The sequence below is a fragment of the Conger conger genome, chromosome 11 (genome assembly GCF_963514075.1).
Source record: "Conger conger chromosome 11, fConCon1.1, whole genome shotgun sequence".
In the NCBI taxonomy this organism is placed as follows: domain Eukaryota; kingdom Metazoa; phylum Chordata; class Actinopteri; order Anguilliformes; family Congridae; genus Conger; species Conger conger.
Window position 1 is genome coordinate 43,596,817 of NC_083770.1, and position 13,674 is coordinate 43,610,490.

General features: G+C 44.4%; 1 protein-coding gene across 1 annotated transcript in view; it reads right to left on the reverse strand.

Moving 5' to 3' along the window:
* LOC133140228 (retinoic acid receptor RXR-alpha-B-like) overlaps positions 1-13,674 on the reverse strand; it is a 48,616-nt gene that overhangs the window by 15,476 nt on the left and 19,466 nt on the right. The window contains exon 3 of the mRNA XM_061259925.1: positions 83-288. Within this exon, the coding sequence (XP_061115909.1) occupies positions 83-288 (206 nt within the window). The remainder of the gene's footprint in view (positions 1-82; positions 289-13,674) is intronic.

Genomic DNA, 13,674 nt, shown 5'->3' on the forward strand with positions numbered 1-13,674 from the left:
GCCTACCAGCTGTTTCAAAACATAGCTTGGAGCGTGTTCCTTTCAGCGGGGAGTGGTTTTGGGCCGTGTGGGGGGCTCTTACCTGCGGGCTGCCGCAGTGGCCGTAGCCCATGCCGGGTATGCCGTGGTGCCCCCCGGGGCCGCTGATGATGGAGAACGGCGAGCCCAGGCCGTTGAGGGGGGGGCCCAGCTGGCCGAACGGCGAGGAGTTGGGGCTGAGCAGGGACGGCTGCAGGGAGGGCATGTCCATCCCCCGGAGGTCTGTGGGCGAGCTGAGGGGTGAAGCATCTGTGGGCGTATGATAAATTATATGAATTACGTTTAGCTGAGGCTTTCATCCAAAGCGATTTGCAGTTGATTGGACTAAGCAGCAATCCCCCCAGGAGCAATGCAGGGTTAAGGGCCTTGCTGAAGGGCCCAACAGCTGTGTGGATCTTATTGTAGCTACACCGCGGCTTTAACCACCAATGCTCCAGGTCCCAGTCATGTCCCTTAGCCAGGAGGCTACAGGCGGCCCGAGGGGGAGGATGAGGACGAACGAGAGGAAGGAGGAGGGGCGGGGCTGCAGGTGAAGACCTCACCACACCTGTGGGCTCACCAGCGCTGTGGGAGCTGAGACTCACAGTGGATGCGCGGCTCACAGCACAGTGTGTGCGTTTAAATTAAACTACGTGTGTGTGTGCATGTGCGTGTGTGTGCGTGTTATTGTGTGTGAGCATGTGTGTATGTGCATGTCATTGTGTGTGTGAGCATGTGTGTATGTGCGTGTCATTGTGTGTGTGAGCGTGTGCGTGAGCGTGTGTGTACGTCAGTCTGTGTGTGTGTGTGTGTATGTGCGTGTCAATGTGTGTGCTGGTCTGTGTGTGTGTGTATGTCAGTCTGTATGTGTGTGTGTGTGTATGTCAGTCTGTGTGTGTGTGTGTGTATGTCAGTCAGTATGTGTGTATGTGTGTATGTCAGTCTGTGTGTGTGTGTGTGTGAGTGTATGTCAGTCAGTATGTGTGGATGTGTGTATGTCAGTCTGTGTGTGTGTGTGTGTATGTCAGTCTGTGTGTGTGTGTGTGTGTATGTCAGTCTGTGTGTGTGTGTGTGTGTATGTCAGTCTGTGTGTGTGTGTGTGTGTGTGTATGTCAGTCTGTGTGTGTGTGTGTGTGTGTGTGTATGTCAGTCTGTGTGTGTGTGTGTGTGTATGTCAGTCTGTGTGTGTGTGTGTGTGTGTGTATGTCAGTCTGTGTGTGTGTGTGTGTGTGTATGTCAGTCTGTGTGTGTGTGTGTGTGTGTGTATGTCAGTCTGTGTGCATTCATGCGCTTGGCCTCACAGCACGCTGGGGAAAAGTCTAATGTAAAGCACAGCCATTCTCAGGCTCAGCTACATTTCAAAACAATATGACTGTGTTAACATTTCACTGGGGGGGGGGCAGGGAAAGTTACCAGAGGCACAGCGGTCAATCACTGGTATCTATGGTTACTACTACTGAAGTTCCTAGAGGCCAAAACTGTTGATAGCTATGTGTCAATAAAACACTATAATTATCCTTATGCAGAGACCCTGTGGTGCAATTGGTAGTGTGGCTGGCCCTCAACCCATACATGAATACTCTGCAGACAGGGGTTTGAGTCCTAGTTATGGCACTTTCTACACTGTGATCCCATCCTCATGAGCAGATGTCTAGAGGGGTGGAAATCTAGGGAACATCTGAGAGATGTTTTGACATAAACGGACTGCCGTAGGTTCATCCCCAATATAACTCAGGCTTTCCCCAGATATAGCCTGACGATATCTTAATTGGCTAGAAAACCTGGCAAATGTATCCTGGTTGTCACCTGAATGCCTCACCTATTTTTCTGAAATAAGTGGAAAATTTACAAAAGGATGGAGGACTGTTTGCCTCCTTTAAAAAGAGTATTACCACTCCTCATACCATGCGTAACAAGCAGAATGGAAAAGCTGCCCCACCCAACTGTGTGCATACAAAAGCCTGACTTTAAGCTGTTTGACATACATAAACACCTTTTAACTGAAAGAGTATACCCCTGGATATTCCAACTGGAATGGTTTCAACCTTTACCTCTTTTATGTGGTATTTCTGCCCGTTAATTTGTGATGAAGTAACTAAATAAGTGGCCACCGGCTGAAAAAGACGCCTTTCAGAGGGCAGTCCATGAAAACCCATCAGAGCCCGCATAACAACAAAAAACAAAGTCCGAGTGGTAAACCGACCAAAATGTACTATGTGCTTCTTGGCAACAAACAACTTCCAGCCTCAAGCCAGAGTCCACACAGAAAGAAAAAACAAACAAAATAAAACCCTAAAGACAAGAACAACACTTCTGCTTTGAGGACATGCAGCTGGGAAGGGTACATCAGGACAGGGTTAGGGCCACTGCGGTAAAGCCAGGACACAGTGGGCCTTACTTATCAATCATGAGCCGTGTGCAGAGTAGAGTGGGAGAGAATATCGAGGAAATGCAGAGTATAGTGGAAGAGAATATAGAGGAGGTGCAGAGTATAGTCGTACAGGGTATAGAGGAGGTGTAGAGTATAGTGGTAGAGGGTATAGAGGAGGTGCAGAGTATAGTGGTAGAGGGTATAGAGGAGGTGCAGAGTATAGTGGTAGAGGGTATAGAGGAGGTGCAGAGTGTAGTGGTAGAGAATATAGAGGCGGTGCAGAGTATAGTGGTAGAGAATATAGAGGAGGTGCAGAGTATAGTGGTAGAGAATATAGAGGAGGTGCAGAGTATAGTGGTAGAGAATATAGAGGAGGTGCAGAGTATAGTGGTAGAGAATATTGAGGAGGTGCAGAGTATAGTGGTAGAGGGTATACAGGAAGTGCAGAGTTGAGTGGCACAGTGTCTTGTCTCCATATTGAAACACCAACACTGAAAAGAGGGGATATCTTGGCAACATAGAGCATGCACAGATTTTCACGTGACATTGGCTGAGCTCATGTAAACAGGGACATTGACAGTAAATTGGTTTCATCATATTTTGTTATGTAGTTTTTTCTCCAGAGGAACGGCATTACAAATCAGCCTTGTTCTGGGGGTATGAATGTTGAATTCCCGCAAGCGTTAACTGCAGTAATACTCTCTGAGTGGAATTTGCTAAAAAAAATTATGTTGTTTAATTTTTTTTAAAACATCTGTTTTAATGTTTAGAAAATGTATTCACAGATTCAGGCAGAGAGGAAATGACACTGAAACAGGCCATTTCCTCCGTTTATTTCCTCACCTTTCATGAGCAATGCTGATGGTGAAAAGCTTTAACCAAGTCTTCTGAATCTGAAGCAAAGACCTGCATAAGAAAGCCCACTACCCTCTACACACATGCACGCACACATGCGTACGCACACACACACATACACACACAAATCTTTGCGCAGAAATGGTTTTTCCAGCGATTATTGAAAGTTGAAACAGTTACAACCTGTGTGATACTGCTGGCTTGTATCGCACAGTTAGCAATGCTGCCTGTGTGTGTGTGCATGTGTGCGCGTGTGTGGGTAGGTTTTGCTTCCACATGTGTGAGTGTGGAGTAATAGAGGTTTAGGCAGCATTAAACATGGGTCTTTCTGGGCAGATTCTCACAGTCCTGTGGAAGGCTCATACAGGGACCCCACCTCTGGGACTTGCTCGGGGAGAGCAGTGGTCCACTCAGGCGGATTAGCAGATCTTCCAGCGATTCTGACGGGGTGCTCATTAGCCCAGGGGTCAGGCGCTCAGCCTTCGGGTCACCCTGCATTTTACTGTGGCTGGGATTTATTCCGCACTGACCTTCCCTGTCACATAGGCCATATTACACCTACAACAAGGGAGGTGTCTAAGGTGTCTGCCAGGCCTCATTCAGCAAGACACATCAGTGCACACACACACAAACACACACACACACACATACACACACATACACACACACACACACACTCACACATCTATACAAAAGTGATCATACTTGCATTGAAATGTGCATGTATATAGGGTAAATGTAGTTGTCACTGAAGACATTTTTCCGCTATTACTGCTGTATATGTACTGTTGAAACACCTGGCATTTCAGTGAACAACCTACCCAGGTGTTTGTTGTTTGTGCCCCGTTACCACATATACAAAAGGGGCCACCTTTGGATTGGCATTTGCATTCTTTAGCCTTGGTGGGGAAAATGGATGCAGCCAGAGGTAGAGGAAGAAGACGTTGTGGAAGAGCAAGAACAGATGTGTCTGATGAAATCAGAGCCACAGTCATTGATCATGTGGTAAATCATGGTCTGTCCCTGAGGGAAGCAGGTTGAGGGTTCAACCAAACTTGCGTAGATCCACAGTGGCTTCAATAGTGAGGATTTTCAGGCAAACCAACAAGTACTATCCAGTATTTACAGCATTCTGACGGAAGGAGTTCAATTGATGTGTATATTACAGCAGTACTGTGATTTGAGAAGTCTCCAGAAAAAGCAGATGTATCAGTGCACATCAGTCTTTGACTCACTACAGGACCCAGCGGTTACCTCACACAGTCACACAGGGGAAGGGGAAGAATGTTTACGCCTCAACAGGAGGATACAATAGTTCGGATGGTCATTGTCAACAACAGCATCAGGCTAAGAGAAATACGCAACAACATAATCGCAGACAAGAACATATTTCCAAACATTGACAGTGTAAGCACTACAACCATTTCAAGAGTGCTACAGAAACATCAGATCAGGATAAAACAGTTGAACACTGTCCCCTTTGACAGGAACTCTGAGGGTGTCAAGGTACCAATATGAAGTTTATGAACGTATATGTGAAGGTTTAGGACCACCACCCACATGAACAGATCAGTCACTTCTAGATGCAATGGCTGCTGGGTGTATGGACATAACAGTGGAACACATCCAGGGCTGGATAAGGCACGCAGAAAGATGTTTTCCTCGGTATATAGCAAGAGATAACATTCGGAGTGATGTTGATGAAAATCTATGGCCAAATGCAGAGGACAGGATGGATGGGCCAGGCCAACAGTAGACTTCTGATACTGATAGGCAGACGATATATGTGCGAATTACTGTATATAGTGAAAATATTGCTTTTTGATATGTATTTGTTATTGATTGTAATGTATTTTGAGTAATTTATTGTATTGTATTTTTCTTTTCTGAATTACAGTATATTGCACTGTAAGAACAAACGTCAAAATACTGTAAACCCTGTAAATACTGTTGCTTTTGTGATTTGTTTCTTTATCATATTTTGTTTTACATTACACAGTAAAAATAGTTATTCTGGGTTTCCACTATAGTAAAATATTCATTCATTTACAGTTTACTGTAAATTTACCACACTCAGTCATGACATCTATTGTGAGAGGCAAACCAACAGATCAAAAGTTTCTTTAGCTGCTTGGCTTGAAATATTTGTGGATGCAAAAATACAGGAAAGGGAAACACATAATATATGTATTTAGCAATGCTCCAAGTTGTTTGTGTTTTGTAGTTCATTGAACATTGAGTGAGTTTTATGGGAGAAAGCATATTTTATAGTTATGGCAGCATGAGTCACTTTTGGGTGAAATATTAAGTGTTTTGGTGGTTGAAGTGCATTTTGCACCAAAGGTTAACTGATGTGCTCAGGTGTGTGTTTCAAAAGCAGACTGTGTGAAGAGTTTTGAAAAAGTGGACATGGTATTGAGACAAGTGTAAAAACGATTGTAAAAAAACTGTAAGTTTGCCATTTAAAGATTCAACACAAGGAAAGCCGGCTTACAAGAGATTCAAAGCAACACAAGGAAAGCCGGCTCACTTCAAAGAAATTCATATTTTAGTGGACTACTGATACTACTGATCTACTGATAAGTCCTCAAAAAGATTTTTGTTTCAGGCCATTCCTGCTATCTTGTAATCTATACTGAGTGTGTGTATGCTTGCATGTGTGTACTGTATGTGTGTGTGTGTGTGTGCGCGCGTGCTTGTGGTGTGGTGATAGGCAGCCACACTCATAGTATCATAGCGTGTCCATGTCACCATATTGTACACTCCCAGTCGAAAAACAGTTTGCAGAAGGGAGAACCATGTGAAAGCCCACAGAGAGAGTTTGAGTGACAGTTACCATGGCACACTAATTCCTAACAGATTTCCCACTGCAACATGAAGAAACCCTGCTTTTCCAAAGTCACCCTGAAGCTTCCAGACAATGTCAGTTTTGTCTAGAATTTATTGTAATTTTTCAGCTTTCACATACAAAAGAATAAAAAATGTTTATTTTGCTCCATCCTTGCGCATAAATTCCAGTGACCTGATTTTCCTGGTTTAACTCCCACTGTGCCTGTTTTAAGATCAGTGATGGGAATATCAATGTACCTTCGTATCTCAACTAAAATATTTTCAACAGGAAATGGCGAGTTACTCATACTGTATGCACAGGCCATACACTTCATACATCTGTAAAAACAGAAGTCCTAAAAACTGTTCTGCATACCAAATTGACATGAAAGTGAAAGGAAACCTTCAGCAACTATCACCAAAGTTAATATCTTTACCAATGCTTCACAGAAGCCATATATTCCATTTTCCAAAGCAATACTGCCTGTGTTTTCCTACAGTCATTCAAGTAGCGTAGGTCTGCGTTTGTAGCCCTCCCTAGTTTGTCTGCCATCTTTGTATCACAATATTGACTTCAGCTTCAATGGGCATGACGCATGTAAGCATGAGAGGATAGCAGCTAGCTAATGCAAATTTGACAGCACTAACAATAAAACATTGTGATGTCACAATGTTTGTTTTGTGCTTTAGTTTCTGGTTAAATGAGTTTGATTTTGCAGAGTAACTGGCTAATACTGATGCTTTTCTCTTTTTTTTTAAGGAGCACCGTCACGCTTTTTTCAGTTAAGATTATTTGGATTAAATGCTTAAATTATGTGTGTAGGCATTTTTAAAATCACTGTGAGTGTAGCTGTTTCCTAAATATGGGGCAAAACTTCGCAAAATAAACACATTTGGCTTCAATCTCCAGCCTGTGTTTTCCAGAAGGTAACAGGCTAAGTAAGTTTGTAAAAAAACACAAAAGTTTTCTAGGAACACTGACGTCATGTCCGCTGTTCATAAAAAAACTGTTTGAAACTACAGAACGAGAACTTTGCTGCACTGACCCCAACCAAATGGAACCAGACCCACCAAACCATATTTACATTAAAAAAAGGGCCTCTCTCCATAACCCTGTCAACAGAAACCAGTATAAGGCCCTGATTCAAACCCTGAAGGGAATGCACTTCCCACTCTGAATCCAACCCTTCCTTAGTCCGTGGGACTGTGGGGAAGAAGCTCATATCCAGAAGAGGGGGTTTCCAAGGGGGGTTTCCAAAGAAAATCAAATGGCCCAGTTTCAGCTGTGAAATATAAACCATATTTTGTTAATATTTTCAGCCCGCTTACATTCCGAGTCGGAACCCTGTGACCCCAAGCGTTACCTTAGGGTAATGAGGTCAGAGGTCAGGGGTGAGCTCGGGTTATAGGTGTGTTCCTTAATAATTCTATTATCGAGGTGCATTTTCCTTTTGTAAATTGAGGCCCAGGTCATAGGTTAGGGTTAACTGTTGTGTGCCTTTAATAGTTTATCTTTTTATCTGTTTTTATCATCATCAATCTGGCATTGTGTATTTTAATACTTTAGCAGAATAAGTCTTTCCGTCCATGCCTCTGTCCGAGTGGATTTGAATTTGAATTGGAATCTGACAGAAAGGCTAGGTGCAACATGACCTGGCACAGATTTTTCATGCCCTGGAAATGGCTTCACCTATACCCAATCGTGGATGAGCGCCACCCCGCGATGACATTCTGCAATTGAAGGAGAAATATAAGAGAAATAAAATAGATGTATGTACACACAATCCGTGGGCAATCAGCCCCAAAAAGAAGGTGGCTAGGGTTAAGATCAGTTGAGCGCGGAGACACGTACTGTAATTAGAACGTACTGTTAACTTCAACCGCTGGACTTCTGAACACAGAGGCCGATTTCAGTGGTCAGAACATTCGGTCACCGGTCGTGGAATTAGTGCGAGGCCAGCTGCTAGGTGGCAGCCTGACTGTTCCTCCATACATTTGGCGAAAGGCAGGAATACAGGTCGCCAGTCCATCGCAGGGCACACACACCATTCACTCACACACTCATTTCTATGGGCAATTTAGACTCTCCAATCAGCCTAACCTGCATGTCTTTGAATTGTGGGAGGAAACCGGAGTACCCGGAGGAAACCCACGCAAACACGGGGAGAACATGCAAACTCCGCACAGAGAGGCCCCGGCCGACGGGGATTCGAACCCGGGACCTCCTTGCTGTGAGGCGGCAGTGCTCAGGACCTCCTTGCTGTGAGGCGGCAGTGCTCAGGACCTCCTTGCTGTGAGGCGGCAGTGCTGCCCACTGCACCATCCGTGCTGCCCATTAAAAGCTCAGCAAGTCATAAAAGGCTTAGAGGCTTTGATTCGGATACATTAATGGCATTTGATGCACATGCACACACAGACACACACACTCTCTCTCACACACACATGCAGACACAGACACACACACACACACTCCCTACCTCACGCACACGCAGACACACACATACATTCTCTCATGCACACGCACAGACACACACACACTCTCTCGCTCACGCACATGCACACACACTGGTAAAGACCCTGGATCCGTAGTACTGCTTGGACAGCCCCATACGGTTGTCTGCCACAGCGTTTTTGAAGGTTAAACATTGTCCAGAGATACAATGTATTGCATAATATCACTGTACATGCTGCTTTGGAGTTACTTGATGTGCATTTACTTGCTTTAAACCACAAATGCATTGATACCCGACAGGTCTGCAGTGACTGAAGTAATATCCCTAGATATAATAAATAACTCCAGAAACTGAACAATCCCTTTAAGCGGTTATACTGAAAAATTTTACCTGATTAACTGATTGTCTAAGCACTAGTATTACATTAATTATTGAATGCAAGGAAATTATTAATATTTATACCAAAACAGGATGTTTTACACAAAGTGCCCCTTCAAAACTGACTGCGGAGTGCTCTTCACATGTTTCACAGCAAAACAGAACAAGCCGTGATTAATGTGTGGAACATGTCATTAATCATAGCTTTTACGCCCATGTTCGCAGAGTTTAGGTTACTGTGTGGGAGGAATTATTGTTCTAGAAAAGTCTGGCTCGTGAATGACATCATCCTGTGATCGCCGCTGCCTGTTCTGGGGCCCTCTCTGATCCCAAAACCATCATTTTTAATATTTCAGACATATGGAATCAATGCTAAACATTGCATTCCCTGTTGTTAGGACTGTGCCAGAATATCTGTAATGCACTGAGATCACACAATAAACCTAGTTTCACTGCACTTTCTAATGCAGTCTCCAGCACAAAAACTCAAAAGTGAAATACCCTATCAACTCAATCTTCAGTTTGTGGCATAAACATCAACACGAATCCAGGTGAAATCTTCACAAAGTCTGCTGAGACCCATCCTAAAAAAAAGTAATTACATTTTTTGACATAATGCAAGCATCTTGCATGATAAAAACATGTTGCAGTGAAAATAACTTTAGAAACACTTTCAGCATAGTAGAATACATGGTTCTTGAGATTAAGACCAGAAACTCATGCCTACAGAGGATAGTACTGAATTGCTGAGGCTTAGTTCAGTTCAGACACCGCTTTGCCCTCCCGTGTCTGGAAACAGGTGTGTGTGTAGCATGAGCACATTTTGGAGCTCTGGCTTGTACAGGAGCCGGACCTGGGCGCCGTTTCCCAGCACACACCACCTACAGTGTGTATGCAAATACACACCTACAGGGGCTGAGGGATCCAGTGAGAGGGCTGAGAACCTCCTCAGGCATGTTTGGTATCCGCTGCCCCACCTGCCACTGCAATCAAACCTGCCCTGCCCGATTACACCGTTAAACTGCCACCCTGCCGCGACCGGGCCTGTGGGGGATGCCTTTAACCGCAGCTGGAAAACAACAGTGCTATTGCATGTCTGGACCGTGCCTGCACTGCACTTTCAGTGGTCATGAGATTTGACAGAGACTGGTGGAGGCTGGGCAGGAAATGGGGTGCAGAATAACAGCCCCCCTCTTCCCCCAGCTTAGCCTGCACCCCTTCTTTCTCTCTCTCACACACACACACACACACACACACACACACACACACACCACTAGTCCGGTCCAATTCAGCAAAAGTTACAAAAGAGACTTTCAGCCATTGCTTCGGCGGTCCACCCTGTGCTGAGCTGTTTAAGGGCACTCTGTTGCTTTAACAGTAAAGTAGGTGTACCGTATGTGAGCGTCGGTACAAGTGCAGGCTCGATTGTGAACCAGACGACCGCGTTCATCAGGAACACATTACTGTGCACTCGGGTCTACCCGGCGCTGCTTTCTAATTGGCTGCCCTGCGGCAGTTCCATTCCGAGGGCACCCCTCACATTCCAGCGGATAATCTTTTCCATTCCTCCCTGTGCTCCGCAGCACAAGGCCTGCATTGTGCGCACTGCACCCACAATGCACCGCTCCACAGCCCTGGCTCTCTCAGCTCTCAGCAAACCACGGCCCAAAGCCACAAAATGCGCGCAATCTCATTGGCCTGGAGAAGACAGGATCTGAGCCCAGGCTCCGCCTCTTGTGTGAGACTGGCGAGGCTTTTGACTTTGAAAAGGAAACCGCCATGGTCAATATGGTCACTGGATCAGCTTTCCCACAATCCCCCACTGTCCACACTCCCGCCAAAATATTCTTTCTTCGGTTACAGTAACTCCCGGGAAACAAAGATGACCAGGGCAGAGGCTTACAGCGACAGTCTGCATCCTCAGCACACTGCCATAAAACGACCACTGCAGTTTAGACAGGATAAGCAGCCTTCTCAAAACAGTCCAGGAAAGCAGAGTGCGTCTCCCTACATTACCAAGGTTTTTCATAACCACTGTGACATCATCCAGACATGCAGATGAACAGGAACTCCAGTGCGGGAGCAGGAACTCCAGTGTGAGAGCAGTAACTCCAGTCCGGGAGCAGGAGCTCCAGTGCGGGAGCAGGAACTCCATTGCGGGAGCAGGAACTCCATTGCGGGAGCAGGAGTTCCAGTGTGGGAGCAGGAACTCCAGTGAGAAAGCAGGAACTCCAGTGAGAAAGCAGGAACTCCAGTGCGGGAGCAGGAACTCCAGTGCGACAGCAGGAACTCCAGTGCGCTGCTGCCTCAGGGCACATAGCGGGGGCTCGGTAGCTAGGGAGCGCAGCCAATCCGACAGCCCAGCCCCTTTTCCCACGGGCGACGGGAACAATGTCAATCTTCACCGTGCAATTCACTCTGTGGCATGTGTTATGTGTTATTATTTACCTAATATGTGAAACACTTTCTAAATGCATAAGCTTCCTGAGTTTTTTTTAAAATCTGTACTGATGTTATACTGCATCAAATGCTGTCTCTTGGTCCAGAGAAAGAAATGGAAAGCTAATGGAAATCAATTCCAGGCAACTTCCCATTGCTCTGCTGTTCTACTGAAGTTGTTCGATCTTGAAAAGCCACGGGAGTCATCAAGGGCAAGATAGTCTCCCTGGAACAGCTAATCCCCGATGGAGTTCTGCTGTTGCTTCATCTCAGGGATGGGCAAAAATACATCAGAATGTAAAAGCCCCAAATGTAAATGTATCAAAATAAACTACAAAATACCGCAACTATAAAAAATAAATAAAATACAGTCAGAGTGACAGAGTCAGAGTGCGCGGGTGGAAATATCACAAGACACCACACACAAAAGACTTCAACAACAGAGGCTACCTTGCAAGGTGCAAACATCCGAGAAAGACGGCTTCGAAATTTCGTCGCGAGAGTCACCAGAGGCTGGGAGACTACTGACACTGGGCTAGCAAAACTCTTCTACGTACATTTTTTACATAAACTGATTGATTTATAACACCCGATTCTACTTATTAAGGCCTTAATCGAAAATCATGAATAGTTGAATGAGTTGAATGATGTCTCAGCACTGGGCAAAAGTGAAAACCTGAAAACCTAAAGCTTAATTTCTTAAAACACATTAAACTTCGTACTAATGATGATTATTTTGCAGGCCGCCATAGCAAGAAATTGACAACTGATATGCTTCAACAGATAGAGAAGGAAACTATACAGATTCAAGCTGTTCTGACACCTCAAAAAAGAGACTGGCAGTTTGAAATTCCCACCCCAAAATTTCTTTTTGGTTTCTGTGATGACTGCATTTATCCATGGGCAAAAAAAACCTAAGATAACTCACTAGTTATTTAAAGACTCTTGAGCAACAGTTTGTTCGTTAGTAGTCAGAAAGAAATAATGGTTGCATCAGGCTGCAAATTATTTGTATCTTTTTTTCTGTATTCCACCATTTTATCAGTGAACTAAACCTCCATCCTCCAATTCAAAGGTACAGAATAACTGTGATGGTGAAATTGCAGTAATGACAATCTACGTACAACTGCATGTCAGGCAGTAATGAAGACGTGAGTCAGTATTTGACTTTCAAACTTCCATAGACCTGTATTGCAGCTACACCAGCTAGATATATTCAGATTCAACACAATGTATTGTCGTCAGCTTGGTACTACCTATTTATACCTATGGGTACGACCTCAAACTTACAACAAAGGAGAACAGGATCAAGGATGCTAGATTTAAAGAAGCCTTCCATTCTTTTTAATGAAGTTTTTATCTGCTGACATGATCATTGCGCTGTTATGATATAATTCAATTTAGCTAGATTTATGATCAAATTATCAGCCCACAGCGCACTATTGTCTTCAGCAAATGGCTTGAATGAGACAGTAAATATTTAATTTGAGTAGAAAGTTATTTTTTCAAATAGTAATATCTATTTCTCATCATTGTGAAAATTGTTAAATAACAAATTAATTCCTGTGTTCATCAATAGATACACTATGCTGGGCTACTGAATGCCACAAAGCATCAAAAGGCAGTTGGGGTGAGCCGAGTATTCGTTTCATACGAGTATTGACTTTTTTCCAAATACGAATGTTGTACGAGATTTAATAGCAATTTACCCGCATAACAGAGCGCTAAACTGTAGTAAAGTCTTGATTTCAATGTACGGCAAAACTGTTCAAACGTCACCACTTCCAGGTTACGTCACGGCCACTACCAAGTACGAGTAACGAGTGACAGGTAACGGATAATTTAATGGGTTTAACGGATAAGGAAACGAACACCAGTAATGCAGTACTCCCTCACCCCTAAACGGCAGACACTGAATGAGTCATATGATTTGGGGTGATCTGACATACGGAGAAACAGCGCAGAAGCTTTTACAGCGCCTCGCCGTCTGCTTGCTGAGGCGTGAAAGCGAATGAAACGCATCCTGTCACGACCCACGTCTCGACACCTGGCTGCGTAGCGGGATGACACAGCCAAAGTGTTCATTGGGTTGGGTGGCACTGAAATGTGGGCCACCACAGCCGTATAATGGAGAAGTATTTAAATCGGTTGTGCTGTTCTGCATGCACTTTCAATCTTAAATTCTTTATCTTGCTTTTTCAGCTTGTTATGGTATTGGGAGCTAAACACTCACCATGAATGATTCTGTCTGAACTTTCTGCCATTAATGTACTCAGTGAGGGCATGAGCACTGATGATATAATACAGAAAAGCAGTCTGATGCATATACTC